Here is a 26,075-nt window from a genome sequence, read left to right on the forward strand (position 1 = left end):
AACCCCGTGGGGCACTGGGCGGCCCAGACCACACTCCCCCGTCTGTTCTGAGTCCTGTCGCCCTCCAGCTTTGTGTCTGTGGGCAGGTCACTTCCCTCTGGGTCTGCGCTTTCTCTGCTTTTAATGAGAGAATTAGGTTTCCATCTCCAAGGCCCCTTCTCTCTATAGAAGCCCTACCTGTGCGGTGAGACACGCACACACCCAGAGGGGCGGCCCTTGTCGTCCAGGGGGTGAGCATGGAGGTCGGGGTGCTCCTCCTGTTTGGTTCGTGTATCCGTACAGACTGGTACCTTCCTCCAGGCGTCTCAAAGCCCCCGTATCATTAACATAAACAGTAGGACAGTTTAATTCTGACTCCTTATTATAAGAAGTTCCAAGGTGGGGCCGCTCCGGTGGGGGGGGGGGAGTGCCACGTGTCATCAAATCGACAACGTCACCAATTCTAAGCTGCGCCTTATTTACGTCCCACTAAGAAAGAGAAATCTGTCGGTTGAACTATGACAGGCTGTTGATTATGAACACATCTGATTGATTTCAGACACGATGGGGTGAAATACGGTGATATCACGCTTCCAGGCCCTTCTCCGCGCCGGGGCCTGTCCTCGGCCAGCGCCCTCCCCGCCGCAGCTGTCCTGGCCTCGCAGCCTGAGCGCAGGCCTGGGCTGCCTCCTGGGCTCCTGTTGGGAAGGAGCCGTGTCCCAGGACCCGCCGACTTCCTCGGCCTCCTTGGTGAAAGGTCATGTTCACAGGCGCCGGGTGGCGTCCCCGTCGCTGCCAGGGACCAGGAACTACCGCGGGCTGAGTCAGACCCTCGGGATTCACCTCACTGCCCAAACGGAGCGTGGTCAGAGCTGTGCAGGGTCCATTCCTCCAAAGGCTCCGAGATCCACAGGCAGAGGCTCAAAGCTCTCACCTAGAGGCCTTTCATTTCGTGATGGGACAAGTCCCGCTAGAGCAGTGGTTCTCAACCTTCCTAATGCCGCGACCCTTTAATACAGTTCCTCATGTGGTGGTGACCCCAACCATAAAATTATTTTCGTTGCTACTTCATAACTGTAATGTTGCTACTGCTATGAATCATAATGTAAATATCTGATATGCAGGATGTATTTAGGCGACCCCTGTGAAAGGGTCGTTTGACCCCCAAAGGGGTCTCGACCCACAGGTTGAGAACCGCTGCGCTAGAGGACATCTGCAGTAGAGCTGAGGGCCGGGGGAGACAGCGCTGCCAGCAGGGGCTTTGTTTAGAGTGAGAGTGTAGTTAGCCTTGCAGCAAACTCTATCGGTGCCTGGAGGCTGTGTGCGCGGCTTTGCTGTCCCCCCAGGGAGTGGCCTGCGCCAGGGCCCAGGTAAGTCAGAGTTCTGATGGTGACTTACATCCGACAGTGACTTACATCTGATGGTTCCCTTCAGAGATGCAGGCTCCGTGGCACGGAGCACCTGCTGGAGGTCAGCCATGGACACATGCGAAGCTTTCTTCTCCTCTCTGGGGGAAAGGTTCAGATCAGACAGACGATTATGACAAGACCAAAGCCAAGAGTGAATGTCCCTTCTCCACACCCGCCCCCCAGTCTAGTCCATTAGCAACAGCTTTTCAATTACATTCCAAGTCCTTCCCTCTCTGTCACCACCAGTGCGGCCCAGGTCCACGCTGGCCCTGCACGCCTGGGACCTGCAGAATGGTTACTGGCATCTAGGACGTGTGACTCCAGATCCACAGGTAGAGTTTTCCATTTGGGAGTCCCCTCCTCCAGTGCCCCCCCCCCCTCAATCTAGTGGGAAGGAAGAAGGGCTTGGACCCAGAAGCAGAGCAATACTCTTGCCTTCTGTGCCCTTGGCCATGACCTGGCCATGACCCCTTCATGCCATTAGGGTTTCTTCCGTCAGTGAGGAAGGGTTGGGCCTTTCGCCTGTGAGGACTAGGATTCCTGGAAGCATGAATATCTGGTGGCTTCCCACGGATTCCGACTCCCAGTCCCGGAGTCGGGAGTTTCTGGTTGAGCCTGCCGTGAGTAACCTGCTGATGGAGGCAGAGGTTCTACCTTCAGCAAGCACGCGCTTCGTCTCATTTTGCACTTCCCCTTTGCAAGGAGCTGCTGTGCATTTTTGTGGATTCGCAGTGTGGTGTCATGGGGGATACATTTACGAGAGGTTTCTTGGCGAAGTACAGTTCTGAAAATAGTACCGTGCCTTTCTGAAATTTTTGAATTAACACCCACAAATTGGAATGGCCCTGGGTTTGTATTTTGAATAAGCTTGTGGCATACTGTTTATTCAAGCATAAGGTTCTTGCCAGATTAGAAAACAGTGAGGAAGTATTCGATTACTGACATGACGATGCTGGCCACCTCACATCGAACACCTACTATGGACCAGACCCTGAGCCGCGCACACGAATCCGCTGTTATTTAGCCGCGCTGCGAATGAGGAAAATACTGTTCTTCCTAAGTTTCACCGACAAGAAACTGAGATTCGAGAGGGTGAACAGTGCCCTGCAGCCCGGGAGAGGGCGAGCCGGAGCCCCGCCGGGCTGCCCCCCAGCACTCTGCTTGTTAAGCCGTTTCATCTCGTGGGGTTGGCACTACTGTGTTTCTTTCACAAATGAGGAAACTGAGGCACAGAGGTGAGGTGACTTGCCAAGGCCGCATCACTACACTAGTTAGTGTCAGAGCGAGCGTTTGACCTTGGCCGTCACCATCCAGAGCCCGCCATGGTCTTAGCTACATATCAGGTTCCCAGCAGCGGCACGGCGGCTGGCGGAACGGCACAGCGTCCTTGCTGTCAGCCATGCCCTTAGAAGGGACAGCAGAAGAGCGAGAGGGTCCTGAGTGAGACCTTTCAAACTCCCCCACATCAGGGACATGGAGTGTTCGCCCTATTGCATGTGGCCTGAAATTCAGCAAGAACAAGCCCACCTCTTGCCCAGCCCCTGAGGTCTGGAGTCTGGGGACCATCAGCAGGAACGCACCCTTAATCTCCGGTGTCTGAGCCGTATTGCGAAGGGGACGTCCCCCCGGATGCCCTCGGCGGCCACAGCACTGAGGACTCTGGCTGGGGCCCGGTCACTCTGCATTGGAGCTTTAACATGGAAAGCTGCTCGTTTAAAAAGAGGGTCCCCAGTTTGGTGTGTGTGTGTGTGTGTGTGTGTGTGTGTGTGTGTTGGGGAGGGGGGGTGGCGACGTCTAAAATTAGTGACATTATCTTATGAGAAATTTGAGGCAATACCGACCAATGGAGAGTGGCCTAGGCTTGGTTGTTTAAATGGATTCCTCTATGTTTTTTTGTTATTTGATCTGGTTTCTTAACTTTGGATTTGTATTTGCGAAGAAGTGGAGCCCAGCGATGCCTCTGAGCACCAGGTAGCCCCAGACTTTCGTCGACACGTGGCCCTGAGACAGAGCCCAGCTCTGGGTCTCGGCTCTGGGTGGGTGGAGCCAATGGCTGGGGAAGTCTTCAGTGGTTTTTCACCTTGAAAGGAACAAATTTGAAATAAATAAACGGGCCCCTTGACCTGCTGCAGGAGGGCTCCCACTGTGCCTCGCCCCCCACGCCTACCCCCTGAGCTTGCCTCGGCCACACTGGAGTGGGTCCTCGGAGACGGCGGACCATAGTGACCCCTGGCTGCCCGCTTTGTGTGTGAGAGGCGGGCGCTCGCGTCTCCACACGTCGGCCATTGACCAGGGGAAACGCCATGAGCAGTGAGCGTTTCCTGGGCTGCGGCCGCGAGTCGTGTTCTGCAGCAGCAGCACTTCAGCAGCTGTTTAAACCTAACCCTTCGGGAACGAGGGAGAGAGTTTCATGAATAATTTATTTCCAAAGAGAAGATGAAGGGACCTGAACTTCTCCCCTTCCCAGATCTTCTCTACTCGAGTGAAAATAACCTGCGAATGCGCTCGATCGGGCCAATGGAAGTCGTCATGCACACTAGACGTGCGTTCACGTTGGAAACCTTTGTTGAAAGGTGCAGCCTGTAAACACAGTGCGTTTGGAATAAGCCTGGCCTGGGCTTGCTGGGAGGGTGGGGTAGACAGTGCTGAGAGCGATGAGCATAGCGCACGGAGAGCTGGAAGTGGTCCCCGTGTCCTTGAGTGGCAAAGGACACCAGAGCGGCCAGGGTGCGCCCTTCTCAAACAGACCACCTCCTTCTACGGATGACACGTCCTTGGGTCAAGGTTTGATGGAAGCGTTTGGGGCAGGGGTTGGGTACAATATCACAATACAAACCCTCCCGCCCCCTTTCTTCTTTCTCCTGTTCTTCTGTCATTACACGCCCCCCACCCCCCAGCACGCGCATGCACACGGTTTTGTGCTTGTGGCCTGTGTGATGTGTGGCCAGAGGGATCTTCCGTGGATGCTGTCTTCATTGACGGTCGTGACATTGAAGGAGTGAGCAAAGGCACCGTGTGTCTGCATACTGCTTCCCAATGGTCACACCCCCGCCGTCATAGGCAGTTGTCCTTCTCGAGTAATCGCTGGGGTCAGGCCCTGTTCTAACACCTTACATAACCCTGGCGGCCTTCTGAGCTGGGTGCGGCCGCCATTTGCACACTGTGGTGGTGGGACTCGGCGTGGAGGTCTGACTCCCTGCCCAGGGTGCCAGGGCCCATCTCCATGCCCTGTCCCCATCTCTGCCCCTTCTCCATCGCTCGGTCAGACCGGAGGCCCTCATGCTGGGGGGCCAGCGTCCAGTGGGGCACTCTCGTTCACTGTCCGTTTCTGACCCCATAACAACTGGGAACACCGGCAAGAACTGAGGAGGAGGGCAGGCCCAGCCGCTGCTGTGCTGCGAGCGCCCCAGGCTGCCAGGGGCCCTCGGGCAGAGCCACGTCCTCCGCTGCCAGAGCAACGCATTTGGAACCCGCAGCAGACACACTGGGAGCCTGGCTGACGCCCCAGGGAAAAAATGAAAGCTAATTACAAAGCGCAGGAAGTTCATAAAATAAATTGCTTTCTTGTGAGGAATAGACATACCTTTGTTTTAAGAAGATGCTCAGAAAAATGGATAAAATGAAGGCTAGGCATCCGAAGAGATGGGCGTGAGGGTGCGAACCGCGTGCTGATGGGAAGGCGCAGGCTCCCCGGGGCCCGGGCTGGGCTGTGAAGACGGGCGGGATGGCGGCTGTGCTGGCAGGAACGCGTGAGTCACTGTCGGAACCTTGATTGTGCTGCTTCGTTTTCCGCGCTGCTTCTGGGGCTTGGGAAATGTCAGGTTTCCGATAGCGGGCTCCCGTTTGAGCCAGTCACACGTGAAAAATGCCCTCTTGAAAATGACCTAAACTTAATTTCTGACCATTTGTTTTGGAAACACTAACCTCGGGGGGTCTTTGTTCTCTGCATCTGTTTGGGAAAATTCCATTTGCTCTGTGGAAACTGGCTGGACGTGGCTCCCGTGGATGGCACGGGGCTATCGTCCAGAACACTCTAGAAATGGAGTTTGAGACAGCTGGGCGGGCCCGAGCTGAAAGTGAGGCCTGGCTTGGAAGTGGCCTCGTGGGACATGATGCTTCGATGTTTTCCTGGTCATCACGGCACGGGGTTTTAGAAATGCATGTTCGGTCCTTTAAAGTTGTATTTTTGGAAGCTCTCTCATGCACCAAAATAGATGAATCAAGAGCGTTCGGATCAATGCTGGAATGGCATCCACGTCTGCAGAATGGAAATCAGTAGCCAGTTACCTGAAATCCATAGAATGAAACCCGCTCACCTCTCGCTTCACCCCTCTGCACGGAAGGGAGGCATGCTGGGATCTCTACGGAAACGGTTTCCCGGGATTGTTACTTTATTCCGAAGGTGTTTCAGAAAAGACCAGCACAGATAGTATCGAGCGGGGGCAGCTCCGGCCTGGATTGATTTCAGGGTGTGCACGCATACATTTAACCACAGACTCATTATTTCTCCAGAGGCTGGGCCTGAAAACAGATCGAGACGATTTCTCACAACCATGTGGCGTAATTCCAATTACATTTATGCTGTGACCAGAATTTATTGTTGGAAAAGCGAGAGTGGGTAAGAATATTGGAAACACTACAATGGACATATGCAGTGAATACTTGGTTACGTGTGGCTATAAAAGGCCCCTAACTCTGTCCTTTGGAGGAGTTTTTTGTGTGTTTTTTTAGTGTTACTGTGCAGCACATGTGGAAGGTCTGTGTGAAGGACCAGAGCAGGTTCCGAGGTCCGAGTTCTAATCCCGGCTTTGCCCACAGCAGCTGGAAGGCTTCAGTGAGCAGCCCGTCCCACTCTCCGGAGGGGAGGAAGGACCGGACACCCTCTGCCTTCAGCTTCAGGATCACATGATTCCTTCGGGCTGTTACTGTAGTTCTTACCGCTGTCAGCTCTCACTATGTGTTTGCAAACATGAGTTGGTTCACTGCAGTGCCTCCGCCTCATGGGGAAGACCGTGCTGGAGGGGCGCTGCTCACGTGGCCGTCTTCCAGGGCGCCAGCAGGCCGTGACCCGGGGGTGCTAGGGTCCCGTGGACACGGCGGGCGGTGCCATCTTGGGTGTGAAGGGGCCCCAGAAAGCGTTCCTCCGGCTCGAGATTGCTGAGCCGGTTAACGAAGGCAGCGCTCCCTGTGTGCGCTCTCCCTGCCCAGGCCTTGGAGCGCAGAGGCCGGAGGCCAGGCGTGGCTCAGCGGAATCTGGAGACGTCTGTCCGTCAGAGCCTCCGGCAGCCGCTCACAACCCGCACGAACTGCGAGAAGTTTCTGAGCCACCTAACGGAGCTCAAATGCTTCACGTTGCTTAACAACAAATAATGTGCTGTTTTGAACTCAACAAAGAAAGAAGCCTTTGAATTGAGGCGGAAAGATGTCCAAGAACATTTTGGGCAGGAAGACGGGCTGTTCTTGGGTTGCGATGCGTACACGCAGGCAGAGCCCCTCCTCCCAGGCGCATTGCCCCTTGTGCATTTCCTGCCGCTGCCGCCTGTGCAGCCCATTGTAATGACCCGTGTCGGGTCTGAATGTCAAGAGTTTTGCTCCGTGGGCAAAGCCCTCACTTCTAGAGGGGCCTCCTGGCTTTCCTCTCACCTGGAGCAGAGCAGACCTCTCGAACGCAAGTCTGTCGGATCCTGAACTGCGGCAGGAATAATCCATTGTGGCCAGGCAGGTGCCTCTCCAGGCCGCCATTCCTTGCCTCCCGCAGCCCCTCTGCACTGCTAGCTCCAGCCAGTTGTAAAGTTTTGCCTGATATTTAACCTCAGTGTTCCCTGCTGGAACTCTCTCATTATTCTCATCGACCAGCGTAATTGATCCATCTTCGCTGGCAACTTCCATTTGCATGTTTTAGGGGTAACGGTGTCACCTCCTCTCTGTTAAAGACGCCCTCGCTCCCTGTTGTCACGTCTTTGTGCACCTTGTGTCGTCTGTGCCCACCTGCAGGTTGCCATCCCTGCCTTGCTCACAGGGGTACTGCGCCTGTTTTTGTCAAATGGAGTGATGATCTCTCTCTTCTTCTACACGTCACCTCCCACTAGCACAGCTCCAAGCGACTCATGCACGGGGTGATCTCCACAGTCCTCCTTGGACAGCTGTGGGTCTGAGCAAGAGAAACAGCCTGCTCCTTCACTGTGAGCTGTGTCCCTGACTCCTGAGCAGTGTGCTCTGCCCGCTTAAATACCGTGTGCACACAAGTGTGCCTGTGTATGCGTGTGTGTGCGTGCGTGCGTGCGTGTGTGTGCGCGCGCACGTGCCGTTTCACAAGTCAGAGCTGGAGCTACAGCCCTCGTGGGTGGTGCACTTGGTGGTGTTTGGAGCATTTACGGAGTGACTGATACAGATAACTGAGGACGGCTGATCTGTTCACTGAGCTGATCTGACAAGCGTGGGTGTCTGGAATTTAAGAACCGAAGGGCCTGGATGCTGTACTCCTGGCTCCTGTTTCTGAGCCACTGACATTTAGGTAAATAGCCATTTGGTCTATTTTCTTGAGATCCTCAAGCGAAAGACTGTTATATTCGGTATGTGCCCTGTAATTGCACGAGCCCTCTGAGCATCCTGCCCGGCGCGTCGGGGCAGCCCGCTCAGCCACCGCCAATGTGCTCCTGTGACCTCGAGTAGGCAGGTCCGTCCTGCCCGTTCCCTCGATCACAGACTTGCTCTTTCCTGGGCTTCTTGTCAAGACACTCATCTAGTTCCAGTACGTGGGTGCAGTGTCCTTTCCAGCGATACGTTTCTTCAGAAATTTCTAGTAATGCCCCCACCCGCCAGGCAGCGACAAAGTCAGTGTGTTTGATGCCAGTACTTGGAATAGTTCTGCTGTGAAGATGCTGATGGGTTTTACTAAGATGCACGAGGTCCAGTAGATTCCAGTCACTGAGAGGCTGAGGAAGGGGGCGCTTGGACTGGTTGGGTTTCCTAGGATAATGACCACGTGCCATTCAAGATGCTGAGTCGTTAGGGCTGTGTACCTGCCTCCTGTGCACAGGGTAGACTCTTGGGAAACGTGTGTCGCATTGACCAGAGCTAGGAGGACCCTTAGAGATCATCTGGTACAGGAAGAGGAAGCCAGAGCACATGCCCACGGAGGGGAGGCCCTGTGGGTGATGAAACTCACTCTGGGCCCAGCCCGTCGGGGATCCCGCAGGCACTGGACCCGGGGCTGCCCCTCCCCTGCTTTAGGGCTGCAGGGAGCTCAGCGCTGGCTTCCCCACACTGTGGAGGAAGCACCCAGTTCTCTGCACCCGAGTCCCGGAGGGATGCAGGCTCTGCCTCGTCTCCCCAAGACTTACTGACAACCTCTTGCTTGGACTCTCGTGCCATTAATATTTGAGAATAATGCAAAGAATTCAGCATGTTCTAAACATTTTTTAAAAATCAACCTTACTGCCCTGACAAGTTTGGCTCATTGGATAGAGCGTCGGCCTGCGGACTGAAGGGTCCCGGGTTCAATTCCAGTCAAGGGCATGTACCTTGGTTGCGGGCACATCCCCAGTAGGGGGTGTACAGGAGGCAGCTGATCGATGTTTTTCTCTCTCATCGATGTTTCTAACTCTCTATCCCTCTCCCTTCCTCTCTGTAAAAATCAATAAAATATATTTTTAAAAAATCAACCTTATTGAAGTATAATTTACATAAAATGCATCCACTTTATGCTGAATAATGTTCCATTACATGTGTATACCACAGCATGGGTTGGTTTCCTTGTGAATCCGACTTTGCATTCTAGAATATGCTAGATCATGATATGCTGTCAGTCTAATGTACTGCCGGGTGCCATTGGCTCCTATTTTGTTAAGGAATTTTGTCTGTTTCTGAGGAATGCATCGTTTTGTCTAGTTTCAGAATCAGGGTAATGTGGGCCCAGGAGATGCATTGAAACCTTCCTGTTTTCTGCGAGTTTCTGTAAGATTGTCATTGTTGCTTCCTCAGTGTTTGATAGAATTAACCAAAGAATCCACATAGGACTGGAGTTTTCTTTACAGGAAGGATTTTGGTAACATTCAGTTTTTAAAAAGCAGATACTTAGATATTTTTATTTCTTATATCAATTATCTAATGATCTTTCAAGGACTGTCCACGTCATCTATGTTTTCGAATGTATCGGCGTAACATTGTTTGTTATATTCTCATAGTGGCCTTTGCCTGTCTCTGGCATCTGAGTGCTGTCTCCTGGTTCATTCCTGATATTGTTGAATTGTGTCTTTTTTCTTTCCCATCAGTCTAGCCAGAGATTTCTCAGTTTTATTTATTTTCTTTCAAATTATCTGTTCTTGATTTCAGTTTTTCTCAAAGTTTTATCTGTTTTCTCTTTCATTAGTTATAAGCATTGTTTCCTTCTTACTTTGGGTTTAATTTGCTTTGCTTTGCTAAATTTTTTTAAATGGAAGCATAGATCTTTAATCTTTTAGTCATTCAATTTTTTATGTAAGCTTTTTTAAACAATAAATTTCCCTCCGATATGGCTTGAGCTGCATCCCACAAATTTTGATATATTTTTATCATTCATTTCAAGATATTTTCTAATTTCCCTTGTGATTTCTTCTCGGGTTATTTAGAATAGCTAAATATCTAGGGGATTTTTTTTGATGTATTACTGATTTTCTGCTTGTTCTTAAGTCCTGAGACAAGGCTATTCATGACTTCTTCGGAACAGAAGATTACTACATCTTTTGGATGAAGTTACCCTTCCAAGCTTCTTTCCTTTTTAAATCATTGTGATGACTTATTTATAGATGATGGGCTTTGTTCCCTGAAGGTTTCCCCTCTCCCGGCAGAGGAAAGTCTCCTTGGGTGGGTACCATGGGGGAGGAGCCAGTAGGCAGGGCTAGAGGGGGGGTGGGGAGGGGGGGGGGGGGGGTGGGGGGGTGAGCAGAGGGTCAGCTCAGTTCACTTTATTTCTCCTCTGACTTGCAGTGGAGGAGAGGTTTGCAAGGGATTGAAAGACTGCCATAGACTTCTCAGTGCAGAGACAGGATCAGTGTTGGTGGTGGTCTTGTGAGGCCACCGTACACCTGTAGAGGGCGCCCTTTGAGAGTTTCTTTAGGGCTCTGCCAACCACCTCTACCTGTCTCCAGGGGAGTCCTGGACTTGCTCCCCCGGGAAGAGCAGTCTGGAACAGGTGAACACCTTTGAAAGTGGTGAGGGGCTTTGGGCCCGTGGCCACTGCTGCCGCCTGTGAAAGCCTTTTTCTGTGTGAAGAGGCTCCCTCCCCTGCTCGGCTGCACTTTCCCATTATTCCCGTGGAGTCAGCTCCCATGATTGATCACCCGCAGCCTTGCCTCGGGATTGCTGACCCGACACCCGCCCTCCTGGGCCGCTTACCCCTTCCTCCCGCCAGCTCCAGATGTAGGCTCGGAACCTTCTTTCTTTTTTTAAGGTGTAAAAGTGAAGATCTGTTTAGAATGAAAAAAAAAACACACCAGTTTTCAAAGCCAAGCAAAACCTTTTTGAAACCAAGCTGTTTTATTGCCTGCCTTTTTTTTCAATCCTCACCTGAGAATATGTTTTATTAATTTGAGAAAAAGAGAGAGGGAGGGTGGGGGGCGGGGAGAGAGAGAGAGAGAGAGAGAGAGAGAGAGAGAAAGAAACATGGATGTGAGAGAAAAACATCGATAGGTTGCCTCCCGTACGCAGCCCAACTAGGCGTGGAACCCGCCACCTTTTGGTGTGCGGGGCGACGCTCCAACCGACTGAGCCACCAGCCAGGGCTGGGACCTGCCTTACCTTAAGGGGGTTTTGCACTCAGTCATTTACAACCACCTGTAGGAGTTTTGCCATAATCTCTGATCAGCTGTTCTATTCTCTGCATAATATTTTTCTTTAAATAAACTCATGTTTTAAACAGCATCATTCTAGGAAGTGATGTCTATGAACTCAGGTTTTAGCTGCTAGTTATGTATTTTTCTATGTACATACATACTTAAATTAAAAATGTTCACTCATATATGTGCGTCGCCTCCCGCACACTCTGTGAGTGTGCCTGTCACACATTGGAAATTGTTAGTTTGGGGTCAATGTAAATATGAATGTGACCGTGAACTTAGAGGGAAAAGCAAACTAGCACTTGACAGTGTCGGAGAAGGAATGCCTGGGGCCTGCAGCGTAGGTGCTGGACCTTAGGGAGGAAGGGGAAGGACGAGGAGCCGAGAGGCCTCTGGGTAACTTTCTCAGGGGCAGGTCTCTCCGTTTGATCCCATTGTTCTGTGTGAAGCCTTCACTGTCAAAACTGGCCACATCCATAGGTCAGCTTCCAGGAAATACTTGTTTCATGAACTGAGTGTGTGTAAAGTTTACTTTGTTACCCATTTAGAATATTCATATCACTGTTACCCTCAATTAATGTGAACATATTTCAGTTTCCCATATTTCTTATTCCACCGTTTCCAAAGGTGCGGGCAGGTGAGCCAGCGTCCTCAGCTGTCCCCCCTGGTGAGGCAGCCTGTCATCTGTCTGGTCCCTTTCTCACCTGTGACTTGACCTGCGCCCACATTCCTCCACCCCCCCACCCCCGCCTGAGCGGGGTCACCCCGCCAGGCCCAACGGGATGACTGAATAGCTATGGGCGCTCAGTATGGGTGTTTTCATTGTTTGGGGTTTTTTTCTCCATAACATGTGAGAGCTCGCAGAGGACGGAGATGTTTAGTGAAAGTGTAATTCTTCCCCAAGCTTAACACATTGTTGAAATGTTTTAGGGAAAACGGGGGCCCACAGATATCTGAATACATTTTTAGTGCAAGGACAGAGATTTATAAAAATGTCTGCCTTGCAGTGATTAGTAAAATGCAAAGCAGGTGTTTACTATTTGCCCCTTCCTGTTACTTAGCAACTTTGCACATGAATTGCGAGTCATAAAATAAAAACCCAACAGGAGATTGGAAGGAATCTTAGTTGTCGTGTTTTTCTGGAAATGAGCCTGTGGCCTTGAAGGAAAAGGGTGTGCAGATGCAGTGGGAGCCCCGCAGGCCGGTCCCCAGCACCTGTGTGCCGGGCTCGCTGAGTCCTGCAGGCTGGGTCCCCAGCACCTGTCTTCTTCGCCTTGACAGCCGCTGCTGAGGTGGCCAGTGTCCTTAGCTCGGTGGTGGAGTTTCTGCCTGTCTCTCCTTAGACGAGAGTAACAGCAGGTGGTCGGGGGAGCTCTTGTCTCTGATGCATCTAGTCTTGTGATGTGCAGTTTAGAACCTACTTCTTTCAAAGGAACAAGAACTCTTTCATGGACATGACAAGGTCTTTTACAAAGTGGAGGAGTCTGACCTCAGTTTCTAGGTGTTCTTCATCACATTGAGATCGATGTGATGTAGTTTCGGGCAGTCGCATCCTCGTGGAGTCATTAACCCAACCCCCCTCTGTCTCTACCTGCTGGCAGAGCCTCTGGTGCCATCATTCTGGACAGGTGTCGGGGAGAGCCTTAACTCATCCTCAGATCGCGAAGGGCTATCCCCAGGCATCACCTCGCCCCCAAATGCGGCTGATTAGCACGTGCACTGCTAGCGCTCGTTCGTAGGGAGTGATGGACAGTGTGTGCGTCCGCACGGCGTGGGGTCAGTGCTACGGAAGTCTGGTTTGAGCGGCTCAGCATCTCCCTAACACGGGATCGCTGGCTGGAGTCCAGATTTGTTGGGGTTTTTTTTTCTTTTGAGGGAAGGTCAGACTTTAGAGAACGAAGCCATCTGTCCAACAAATTATTTTAAGGCTTTAATAACAAGTAGTTTGCAATATATTTTAATGTGTGGAGTAGACTGTTCATGTTTGGTGACACCGGTCTCTTTAGAAATGTCTTCCATAGTCAGTGTTGCTATCGCTTTGGTGTGGTGACCCCAGTTGGGTGGTGGGCATCTTTGTCCTAATGTTTTCGCAGAATTAATTAGTTCGTTAGAAGCGGCGTTAGGGCTGGCATGGCGACAGCGCGGTGCCCATCTCGGCTCCTGCCCCACGCGGCCGAGCTCCTGCCAGGACAGAGGGGGGGCTGTGCCCACCCTGTGCTCTGAGACCGGGCAGCTCTGCTTTCTTTGAGGTTGTGTGTGGGGCTCTCTGGTTGCTGTTGCCACTGACTTTCGATGACTCCTGTAACAGACTCTCCCAACACCTCACATCTGCTAAAATCTGCATTTGAGCTGTTTCATACCTGCCTGGCGGGTCCACATGGCTGGCTTCCACGTCCTGTCAGCTCAGCTCAGCGGGTTGAAGGAGAGCGTGGAGGGCGCAGGCCCATGGCAAGGAGCGGGGACACAGCATCGAGGGCGGCATCCTGCGACCCTGCGGAGAGACCTGTTGGGAAGAGAGACATTAAACAAACAGTCACCGGAAAAACTGCTTAATTACAACGGGGACGGGAGACACAGACGAGAATTAAAAAGTGCTGTGGGGTCAGATGAGACGCCACTGATGGGGCCGAAAGGAGTGTCGGGAGCTTCCCTGAGGAAGTGTCATTGAAGTCGGAACCCAAAGACAAGGACTGACCGGACATGGGGGGATGTGAACAGCATCCTCCGGGCAGAGGGTGCAGAGTGCACGGGGTGCAGGCTGTGCCAGCGGCGCAAGCTGCCCAGGTCGCCCGAGGAGGTGGAGGCGGAGGTGGAGGTGGGGGCTGGGCCAGGGGGAGCAGTGGCGGCCGCTGGACCGCAGGGCCTCCTCGGCCATCCGAGGTCTTGCACTTGAACTCAGCACTGAGCTGCAGCGCCTCCTACAGTATGCAGAGAGCAGGGAGCTGCTGCACAGCCTGGGAAATTCGGCTGTGGAGGCAGAAACGGTCCCTCACACCCAACGCCTTCCAAGGTCACGGAAGCAGGTCCTAGGCCAGTGATGGCAAACCTTTTGAGCTCGGCGTGTCAGCATTTTGAAAAACCCTAACTTAACTCTGGTGCCGTGTCACATATAGAAATTTTTTGATATTTGCAACCATAGTAAAACAAAGACTTATATTTTTGATATTTATTTTATATATTTAAATGCCATTTAACAAAGAAAAATCAACCAAAAAAATGAGTTCGAGTGTCACCTCTGACACACATGTCATTGGTTCACCATCACTGCCCTAGACCTTGTTGGGAAGATTAACAGGGAGACGGTTGTTTACAAACGAGCTCTACCCTTGGGCTCTCCTAGACCTTGTTGGGAAGATTAACAGAGAGACGGTTGTTTACAAACGAGCTCTACCCTTGGGCTCCATCATGGAAGCATGATGTTAAGATTATCGACTCTTAGATTCATCGCCCCCCCTTTCTGTGTTCCTGCAACATTTTTTTCCTAAAATTAAAATAGCTTTATTGAAAAATACAGTTTCCCATTCAGAGAGGAACAAAGAAGAAACCAGATACCTCAATTCTAGAACAGTCTAGAGCAGCTCTTCTGAACATGGGTCTCTGCATGGATTTGAAGGGCTCAGGAGCTGCAGACAGCGGCCTGGACAGTTTGTGCAGGTGTGTGTTTTAGTTTGCAGCACATTCTCCAAGGGACCTGTGACCCAAGAAAGAGTTAAAGGCTGGTCGAGCAGTCAGGGAAGCCAGTGGTCCGTCACCGGCTTGCGCAAAGCCTGTAGGTTTGGGAGGAAATACCTGTGTGTCGCCCACAGGCTGATGGGGTGGTTGGGTGGGGACACTGCAGCCCCAGGTGGGCAGGGGGGTGCAGACCACCGCATGGAGACGCCACTGGATCCCCAGACTGAGAGGGACGCTGGACGAGAGGACCTCCGAGGTCCCAGGGTCTTTAAATTGGGGACATTTGGAGGAGCAGGCCAAGCCACTTGAAAACAGGAGAACGAGGTGAGAAGTCTGAGAGTGGCCTGCTTGCTTCTGATCGCAGTGACGGGGAAGCAGTTGATTCTGAGCTGAGTCCCAAGGACGCCTTAGAGACTCGGAGAAGAACCGGGTGGAGTGTCCTGGGAGAATGGGGGGAGCCCAGTGAGAGTCCGATGGAGAGAGCGGGACAGGAAGTGGGATTCTTCCGTTGTTCAGAGTTAACTTCTGCCTGAAAATACTCGGGATGAGTCACACCGTGATCCGACCCGTGATTTCTAAGGGTTTGTGTTTGGCCCTTCGTGGCCCATCGGCCGCAGCTCCTGGGCGCTGCCTGAGGAGAGCGGCAGCTCTGGCGGACAGGCCTCTGTGATGTAAACAGGAGCAGCGAGCTCTCCAGTTCTTACCCTGTTAGCAGGTTGGCAGGAACGTGCAAATTGTGACTCACTGCTCAATTTGGCACGAAATTAATCTTTCCGCGTCGCATCTGCTCAAGTGTGACTCGTCACCACTGCTGTGTTACTGCTTGTTTGCCTGTAGCCAAAGGTAGAAATTAAAGCAGTTTGCTCCTGCCGCAGAGCGAGCGGGACATACGGTGCCGTGTGGCAGGGAGCGCGCTGTGCCTACCTTCCCCACCTGTCCCTGCCCTGCACGCGGAGCCCTGCGTGGCAGTGGGCGTGGCTTGGGGTTCAGAGACGGCCTGCAAGAGGGGTACCTGGACACCAGCCCCTGCAGAGAGAGAGTGCGCTTTGTCGCCAGCCTCATCCTTCTGTCAGGCCACTAGCGGTGGATTTGCGGTTTGAAAGCCATGTCTGCTTGCAAATGAATGTTTTGATTTTTGCTGCGAGGATTCAGACATTGTTTTCCTCAGTTAAGCAGGCAGCTGACTTTCTCTCTTTCTCCTCTTGGCAAACACATAATGTCACCTGTGAAAAGGAAATTTGCTTCTCCGTTATGTTGGACGTGGGAATGAAAAACATCTCCTGGAAATTGATTTCTGCTTCATGAAATCCTTGGGTGGAGCTTACTGAGCTGCTGCTGAGATCGCTGGGTGGGAAGAAGACAGCAGTGCCGCCCAGGCCTCTCCACTCTCCCGTCGGCCGCAGACGGTTTTCCTGGGAACCTTTCCTCCCGCCGCTGCCCTCCTTTCTCCACCCGTGAGCTCTCCTGGACACGGGGATGGAAGCGGCGAGGAGCACGCGTGGTCCGCGTGGTCTGCAGCCAGGACTCTGGCCCCTCCTCACACGTCCTGGAATCTGCACCGAGCTTGGTGTCCAGACCAGCGCTCGGCCTCCTCGCCTACTACAGAGACGGGCTTTCCAGAAAGTGCTGCAAGCCCTTCAAGGTGACCGCGTGGGGAGCAACCGGGAGCCTGCCTTGGAGCCGAGGTTCTGGTTCATTTGCATCCTGCTGTCGGAGCTATGATGGCTATTGATTATGATGGCTATTGATTGAGGATCGTTCAAAAAACATGCCCCTCTCCCCATTAGCATATGCTTAGCAAATGACCTCCGTTCTCATAGGACAGCAGATTTTTGCTTCCTGCTGAGTCTGAATTAACTGGGTTTAAACCACGTACATAGATTTAGGAGAGAAATATGCAAATGTCCTATGGCCTGGTGTACACTTGGACGTGGAGTTTGCCGTGTGTCTCCGCCGTTTCAAGGAACATCGGGAGTGATGGAAAGTGAGCTGTTTTCACCTTCCGCAGCGTTTAAGCTCAGAGCCGAGGCTGTACCTCAGGCAGCTGCACATCTGGAAGGGACGGTGGGGCCTGAGGTGTGGTTTCTTAGTCACTGTTTCTTAGCCTTTTTTATGTTTTTTATTGATTTCAGAGAGGAAGGAAGGGGGAAAGAGAGCGATAGAAACATCAATGATGAGAGAATCATGGATTGGCTGCCTCCTGCATGCCCACACTGGGGATCGAGCCTACACCCGGGGCATGTGCCCTGATGGGGAATCAAACTGCGACCTCCTGATTCATATGTCGATGCTCAACCACTGAGCCCCGCCGGCCGGGCTGTTTCTTAGCCTTTTTGAAAGTCAACAGAATGGGCCTTACCTCTAGGAACTACCTCTTGTTCTTTCTCAACTAGTTTGCTTCTTAATGCCATGGCCTCCTCTTCTGGTCCTCCCGGCTGTCTGGTGCTGGGTTGTAGAAGTCTTCGCACTTGAACAGCCGTCTCCCGCCCTCTTCCCCAGCAGCCCACGCCCTCAGCGCACCTCCACCTCCTCCCGCGATCTCTGCACATCTTCCTACTGGGGATTCCTCATTGGCCGCTGCCTTCGAAGCTTTCCCTGCCTTCTTCGCTCGAAGTGTAAACTGTGATAACATTCCCTAAGGAGAACCTGCGAGTTAATCAGTGGGATTGCTGTCTGACTTTCCGAGCTGATCCCCCGCGCTCGCTTTTTAAACAAATGGCATTGTGTTGTCTGCTGCTCTCAGGGGCCCTAGGTTGCAGGCTGACGCCTTTCATGTTGTGAGCGGAGAGCTAATCTCCCTCTCCCCCGCCCAGAGAACACGGCTTTTATATGTCCCTGATCTAATGGACTGTAATTTAATTTGTCGTGTCCAACAGATACGAAATCCAATGCAGAATCCTTAATGGATAGTTTTGCATCTCAGCTATTGTATTATACATCCCCTCTGTGGCCAGTGGATTGGGTGGTGAGCACAAACACTGGTGGATTTCTTTCTCAGAGGGTCGGAGCCAGGCCAGCTCTGTCGGGGCTGCGCTGGGCATCTCCTTGGTGAGCCGCGGCTGGAGGGAGAGTTCACCTACCGAGAGGGGGTGTTTTTGCAGAACAGGCTCACCGGGGACCAGAGGTGTTCGTTTGCGCCAGATGCCATGCCAGGTGCTTGCAGTCAGTTGTCTCAATGATTGTAAACCTTAAAGGAGACAGGTTCCATTTGGGCCAGAGGAACAGAGGACTTCCTTTGGGAGGAATGTCTCCAAAAAGAGTGGAACTGATAGAGCGCCTAACCCGTGTGACTGTAGTGTGAAGTTTAGAGTCGTGTGGAGAGGTCAGGGATAAAATGATAAAAGGTACATAGAAAACTAATCAAGTGAAAACCAGGCAGAACAGGAAGCTGTACAACAAGTGAATAAATGTACTCATGAGCCACAGTGTAGCTCAGCTACTAAAAATATAAGTATAGTCCTGGCTGGGCGGCTCCCAGGACTGGAGAGTCACCCCATACACCAAAGGATTGTGGTTCAATTCCGGTCAGAGCACATACCCAGGTTGCGGCTGGATCCCCAGGCAGGGTGCATATGGGAGGCAACCAATCAGTGTTTCTCACATTGATGTTTCTCTCTCTCTCCCTCTCCCTTCCTCTCTCTCTAAAATCAATAAACATACTAGTATCCTCGGGTGAAGATATGTGTGTGTGTGTGTGTGTGTGTGTGTATGCATAGAGTGTAGAATGTAAACATTGAATACCCATTTAAGCAAAAATTGTGCTATAACTTGAATTAGCTAGTGTCCCTCCAGGAAAAAGGAGGGGTTGGGGTTAGGGTTAGGGCACCTTAACCCTAACTAAAGACTGGTTGACTGGAAGGCAAGAGGAGGAACGAGGAAATAGTATATTTTACAAAGAGCCATGTTATCCCATTAGCCTTCTTGAAAATGGATTCCATTAATACAGGTGAAACCGACAAGAAGTCCAGTGCATGTGGGCCCGTGTTCCTGAGACGAGGGTTCCGTTCATGCGGGTGTGTTTCTGTTCCCACTTAGGTATGTTGATGACGTGATCAGCCGCATTGACAGGATGTTTCCTGAAATGTCCATCCAGTTATCCAGACCCAATGGAACGTCAGCGATGCTTCTGGTAAGTCCACTTGGCCATCTGTATGGAAGAAAACTGGCCTCGAGATTACATGGTAAAGGGGGACAGGCAGATTCTGGTGGCCCCGTTGTTTTCCGCCATCGCCGAGCAGTCACCACCAGGGGCAGCAGAGAGCCTCCGGTGTCAGTGACCTGTCCTGGGAGCCCTGGGTCGTCTGCAGTGTCTGCCCAGATAGAAGGGGCAGGAGGAGGGGAGGGTAGACTGGGCTCCCTCTGAGGCAGTTGGGGTCTGTTTGGCTCATCTAAAGCTGACCAGCATTTCCTCGTGGGCCCAGAAGTATCAGGGCTTCGGAGCCCCTCAGAAATGGAGGGGCGGCCCCTTCCCTGTGTCTGACCTGGAGATACACTCCCGCACGGGAGACGGGCGGGCGCAGGAGGGGAGGACACACAGGCGCTCAGTAAATATTTGCTGAGTGAACACGCGAGTGACAGGTCACAGCATCTTCCTCTCCCATGTGTCTGAGTGTGCCCGCATGGGCTGCGTGGGGACAGCTGCTGGGAGGGAAGGAATGAGGCATCCGCACTGGTTCCATCCCAAAACTGTCAGGGCATTTACGCCTTAACTTCCTCCGGCGTCTTTGTGAGTCGGAGGTAATGGCCATAGCTGTCCACTCCATTCCCCGGATGATGCACCTTAAGCTTTCGGCCTCCGGTGTGGCTGCTCTCTCTGCCCTGCGGGGGGCTCTTTGATGCTGTGTATGTTAATATCATGATGTAATAAATCCTATTTCCGTTCTTTGAGGAGATGAGCTCAGTCATCCAAAAATAAATCTAGCTGTGTTGATATTTAGTTTCAGTTCATCTACCGCCTAACATCCCATTATTAATTTTCTCCCAGCAGTCAAAATATTGTAAGCGCTTAATCGAGTCAGAGACGAGAACAAGCAGCTGGCTTCTTTTGGCATTTAAAATGCTCATGTGCTACCTGGCTGGTGTGGCTCAGTGGTTGAGTGTCGACCTATGAACCAGAAGGTCATGGTTTGATTCCTGGTCAGGGCACATGCCCAGGTTGCGGGCTTGATCCCCCATGTGGGGTGTACAAGGAGGCAGCTGATTGATGATTCACTCTTATCATTGATGTTTATATCTCTCTCTCTCTCCCTTCCTCTCTCTGAAATAAATAAAAACATATCAAATATATTTTTAAAAATATATTAAAAATTGTGACTGACTCACCAGGTATAAAATTGTAGGAAAAAGATGAAACTTCAACCATGATATTTGAAAGATATCTTGATATTATATAACTGAATCTTTATGTTACATGATTTAAAACAGATAAAACTCATTTGTCAATCTTTCTAAACATACATTTTAACTAACCTTCCATCTCTTTAACATATTCATGCCTTCTGTTGAATGACATGTCTTTTTTAAACCACGCGGACACATCTCGGTGCCAAGGTTGAGAAGCCCTGCTTTAGCGCATGCAAATGTGTGGCTCCCGGGAAAATGCCAGAATGTTTTCCTGGGAGGCAGCGCCGGAGCAGGACGCAGACTTGTCCCCGTGTGCCGAGGCCGAGGTGCAGCCTCAGCTGTCCTTGGGAACGCTCCGGAGACCCGCAGTCTAAAATTCTGTGATGCTGCCCCAGCCGTTGTGGCTCAGTGGACAGAGCGTCGGCCTGTGGACCGAAGAGTCCCAGGTTCAATTCCAGTCAAGGGCATGTACCTCGGTTGCAGGCTCCTCCCCAGCCCGAGCCCTGGTCAGGGCTCATGCAGGAGGCAACGAATCGATGTGTTTCTCTCACATCGATGTTTCTCTCTATCTTTCCCTCTCTTTTCCACTCTCCCTAAAAATCAATGGAAAAATATCCTCAGGTGAGGATTAAAAAATAATAAGAAATAATAAATACCTAATTAAAACAATAAAATTCTGTGATGCTGCAGCAACCACTTGGGGAATCTGTACCCAGATTTCAGCACTTTGTCACAGCTCCGATTATGATTGGAATTCTTCGTTAAATGCTTTTTTGAAAATGCCATTTTGTAAGACTTACTAGAAAAGTCAGCTTTTATTTTTTACTTCATTTTGACACATAAAAATTGTACATTTGTTTTCTAAAATCAGGCCCATTCTGTAAGGCAGCACTTCTCAAACGAGGGCCCAGCCAGAAGGGGCGCAGAGGCTGCTTCGGGGGCTCCCAAAGCAAAGCCGCTTCCCGGGCAGACATCTCCTTCCTCCTCACTCTCCGTTCAGGGTCACCGTGTTGTCCGGGGCTGCCTAGCGTGAGGTGCCGTCGTCACCCTAATGCCTGTTGGCTTGCGTCTTGTGTTTTAAACATTTCTGTTTTGTTTCTAATGTGGTAAATATTGATAGCTTCCCACAGAAACAGAAGTTCCTAGGGCCTCGGTAACTTACAGGATCGCAGCGAGACCCTAAGGCCAAAATGTTAGAACTGCTGCTCTAAGGAGAAATGTGTCTAATGTACGAATATTCCAACAAAATATCAAACTAATTCCAAAAATGTGTGTTGCAATGGCAGTGAAATGAATGGAAGTTTATTAATGATTAAACACTTTAAGGTTTAAAAAAAGAGTAAGAGTTCAAGGAATGTTGGCCATTCTCCAGGCCAGCTCCCTCGGCTTCCTCGGAAGAGCACTCCTGAAGCAGCTGGAGGACCTGGAGGGTGTGAGCATGGGCTGGGGGGCTGCCTTTCACCCGCACCGCGGTTGCTGGTGGTTGTCAGCTGTAACCGTGGCCTCGGGCTGAAGCCGAGGTCTGTCTTTAGAGGAGGAGACTAAAGTGAAATTAACGTGTTGTATGAGCTTTGCTTTAAAATATTTCAAAAGAGAAAGAGGGCTGGATAAAGCAGGTGTGGCAAAATCTAAATCTTGGTCGTTTTCTAACTTGGGTGGTTGTTAAATAATCTGTTCCTTTATGTTTGAGAATGTTGGCAATCAAATATTATGGTGACTATCTAAATCCAAGATAGATAGTATTTCTCAAAAAATACAGAAAAACACAAACAAATAAAACTACAAAAAAACCATAGACACAACTAGAAGACCAAGAATGCCCGCACTCCAAACTGTGCGTGAGAAGACAAGAAGAGCCCGCATGCATCGGCAAGCTCTCCCCCATGGGCTCCCTTCAGCCTGGCTCCGGGAGCTGCCTCCGTGTAACTCGCCGCGTGGATTCCCCGCGTGGAGGGCAGGCAGGGCCGTGCTTGCCCTCGGGGAGCAGGCGTGGACTGGGAGCTCACGGGAGCGTTGGTGGCGGGGGAAGCATCAGCCCTTTGAGGTGTGGTTTATGTGGCTGTGCACATTTCTCAGCATCCAGAGAAGGGTACACTAAGGTGTACATTTTACTGTAGACAAGTTTAACCTTCAAAAATGTTTAAACCTTAAACTCTACCAATGGTGTGCTTGCCTAAGTGTTTAGGGATGTAGTCTACTAATGCCTGGAAAAAATGAAGATGGCTCAGTGGCTGGGTAGATGGAGATATATGTGACAATTAGGTGGGACAAAATGATAACTATAGATTCTAGCTCATGGGAATATGGGTGTTCACCTTACAACTCTTTCAACTTCTTAGATGTTTGAAATTTTTCATCGGAAAAATGTTGGACTAAACACCGCAGCGTAAAGAACCACCCCCACCTCCCACCCGAGGAAACACACGCCACAGAGCAGAAGAGCACTGTTTAACATCACCCTCCGCTGACTTTCACACCCTCAGGTGTATGCAGAGATGAAAAATACTCTTGAGTCAGAAATTCAGAAACAGGTAAAAATGTGAAAAAGTGAAAAGAACTTGTACTCAGTCAAAAATGGATGAAATGCTAAAATTATCTCAGAAATTGACTAAATTTCAACATGCTCAAGGAAAAAAATAGACTCACATGAAATATAATAAGGGCATTGAAGAGATGCCAGGAAACAACCAAGGGATGCAAATAAGCAAAGAAAGAAGAAAGGGTCAGAGAGCAGGTGGTGGAAGGGAAGCAGACAGGGAAGAAAAGCCGTGACTGCAATGGGAGCCCGAGAAACGCATGGAGCAGAACGAACGTGGAAGCTAACGGAGGTCTGGATCTGCACGTCGGCAGGCCGCGCTGGTGCCTGGGACATTGGCCAGCGCCGGTCAGGTCTAAGATGTAGTCTAGTGATGCTATTAGACATCAAAGACCAAGGAAAAGTCCCCACGGCTCTCAAGCAAAAGAAGCCAATAGCTTACAAGGCAAGAGCATCAGACTGGCATCAGATGTCTAGAAATCAATACATAAAGCACAAGGCAGTGATGGACAGCGCTTTCAAAGGCGTGAGTCAAGGGTACGTGTGCCTTTCAAGCATCCAGGCCAGAGAAAAACCATCTCAAACACAAGCCGGCGCCCGCTCACCCGGCTCGCGGAATCTCAGGACGAGCCTCGCCCAGCCACGGGGCAGGCGGGGAGACGTCAGCCTCCGACGGAGAGTGGGCATCCCTGTATTTCGTTGTCGGTGTGAGGCTAAAACAAAGGGTGTGACGAGGGGGAAGTGCTGATGTCCTAGCACAGCAGAGATCATCTCAACCAGGATGGGAGGAGGTAGGTGTGTGTGATAGAGGAGGCTTAAAAGGACCATCACAAATTGACACACGAGATGCTGAAGTGTCATCTAAGAAAAGGGAGGTCTGAGGACACGAGTGTGGACAGGAGGTAAGAACGAGAACAAAAATCTACACCTTCCTGAAAGCCGTCAATCAGTGAACAAGCGTGCGAGCAAGGAGAACATCCCCTAGAAAAGGAAGCACCGAAAACAGGACCGCACGTGAAAACTGCACCGAGAAGGGGGCGTGGTTCGCTCCATGTTGTCCGCGGCTGTGCCCTGGGCCTGCTGATCCCTCTGCCTGGGACGTCCCGTCCCCCGCCTGCCCTTCCGGCAAAGCTGCTGTGCATTCTCGGGGTTGGGTCTGCGCTCCTTTTCGAGAGGCCCAGCCTTGCTTCTTCGGGTGGAGAGTCTCTTCCGTTGCCCCCAAAGCACTGCGGAGGCCTGTCTCACAGGTCTGAGGCGCACGGAGGGCCACAGGTGGATGTCAAGGGGGTCACTTTGCTTTAAAATGCCAGTTGGGCCCTAGCTGGTTTGGCTCAGTGGATAGAGCGTCCACCTGTGAACTGAAAGGTCCCTGGTCAAGGGCACATGCCCAGGTTGCGAGCTCAGTCCCCAATAGGGGGCATGCAGGAGGCAGCCGGTCAATGATTCTCTCATCATTGATGTTTCCGTCTCTCTCTTTCCCTTCCTCTCCGAAATCAGTAAAAATATTATTTAAAATAAAATATAATAAAATGCCATTTGACAACTCCTACAATATCACATACCACATGCACAGAGCCTCGATGAGGCTTCTGAAGGAGTGTGGCCTGGCCAGTTGCCCAGTAACACCCGTTCCACCTCGTGCGTTGCCTCACGCCGCCTGGGTGGAGACAGGGCACTTTACAGAGAGGGCTTCTCCGGGACTGCACAGCTTCCGTAGGACAAAGAGATCGTGTAAATTATCGGCGCTGATCTTGTTATTAGAAGACAACCCTATTGATCAATAGGTCCTTTGAATCCCTTGTAACTTGTCTCAGTTTGTGTTTGACCAAACGGAGCCATTTCTCCCAACACCCACTGCAGTCAATGATGTGGAGCAGAATGACATTCCTCTTTCCGAGGCATAATCTTTGTTTTGAAGAGTTACTAACACGGAGCCCGGCTGCTGTTTTCCATAGACGCGGTTGTCTTCTGCAGATTTATGCCCGGCAATTGAATCTCATTAGCCCGGATTTACACTGCATGGACCAAGCGTGTAAATAATTGAAACCTTCCGGGACTGCATTAAATCTTCGGCTGATTTTAAAAGCAGTTTATCTCTTTATTTTACTTTATTCCCTTATCCCGGTCCACACAGTTGATTTTTCCTCTAGTTAATCGTTTCATTGTGCCTATGTGTTGAGATAAAACAGTTGTCATTTTAATAAAAGTGACACACACAATCCATTTCAGTTGCCAGCTGAATTAAAAGATGAGTATGTGTATATACTGTCCCGATCCATGGCATTATCAGTTTTATAAGTTATATTATATCGAATTTTATTAAAGTTAATTGAACTAATTGGTCTGTATGTAGTTGCAGGAGTGGTGGTGGGCATTAATCGTTGTCATCACTATCAACCACCTTCAGGAGCAAACTAGTGAGAATGCAGGTGCTGGCCCAGCTGGCGTGGCTCAGTGGTTGAGTGTCAACCTATGAACCATGAGATCACCGTTCCATTCCAGGTCAGGGCACATGCCTGGGTTGCGGGCTCAATCTCTGGTAGGAGATGTGCAAGAGGCAGCCGATCAGTGATTTGCTCTCATCATTGATGTTTCTCTCTCTCTCTCCCTCTCCCTCCCTCTCTGAAATCAATACAAATATATTTCCTTTGAAAAAGAATGCACTCTCTGGGCCCGGTGAGCCTCCCGGCTGAGGGGCCTGGTGAGCCTCCAGGCTGAGGGGCCTGGTGAGTCACCAGGCTGAGGGGCCCGGTGAGTCACCAGGCTGAGGGCTAACCTCTGTTAGCTTGACGCCAGGGTGCATGTTCTTTCTCGGTTCCTGGCCCCCTCCCCCGCTTCTGGATGTTTCTGAGCCACTACCAAACCTCCGGAACGTACTGTGCCTGTGAAGACCTGCTGTCTGGCTTCTGTTGGTTGCGGTCATTGAATCCTTTTTGAGTGCCTGGTTTCCCAGGCATCACAAGAGCCTGGTCCTGCCCTTCTACTCAGCCTTGAGCCAATGTCTTGCATGACTGGGAGTCCCCAGAAAAATAGAATTTTACCAAATTCTTCCTGTTCCTTGTCATGTTTGCAGGGCGTAGAACTGTGCCTGGCACAGAGGAGGCCTGCACTGAGTGGATGAAGCCGGGGCACAAACAGTGCAATGGCAGTCAAGTTCCCTGTTGTTTAAGTCAACAAGGACCGACTCCCGCTGCCCGCTGCCCGGGTGGGTCGGGCCACGCCAACACGCAGGGACTGCTAGACTCTGGGCTGGTTACCGAGGCCAGTCTCAGCCCAGAGCAGAGCGAGCGGAGTGAGGGGTGGGGGACCTGATTCCGGGAG

The 26,075-nt window shown here is 51.2% G+C and overlaps 1 protein-coding gene across 1 annotated transcript in view; it reads left to right on the forward strand.

Annotated features, from left to right (window-relative positions):
- The window catches only part of MED27 (mediator complex subunit 27), a 138,975-nt gene that overhangs the window by 82,212 nt on the left and 30,688 nt on the right, over positions 1–26,075 (forward strand). Inside the window, exon 4 of the mRNA XM_005882134.2 lies at positions 18,911–19,004. Coding sequence (XP_005882196.1) covers positions 18,911–19,004 — 94 coding nt within the window. The remainder of the gene's footprint in view (positions 1–18,910; positions 19,005–26,075) is intronic.

The sequence above is a fragment of the Myotis brandtii genome, unplaced genomic scaffold (assembly GCF_000412655.1).
Source record: "Myotis brandtii unplaced genomic scaffold, ASM41265v1 scaffold699, whole genome shotgun sequence".
In the NCBI taxonomy this organism is placed as follows: Eukaryota; Metazoa; Chordata; class Mammalia; order Chiroptera; family Vespertilionidae; genus Myotis; species Myotis brandtii.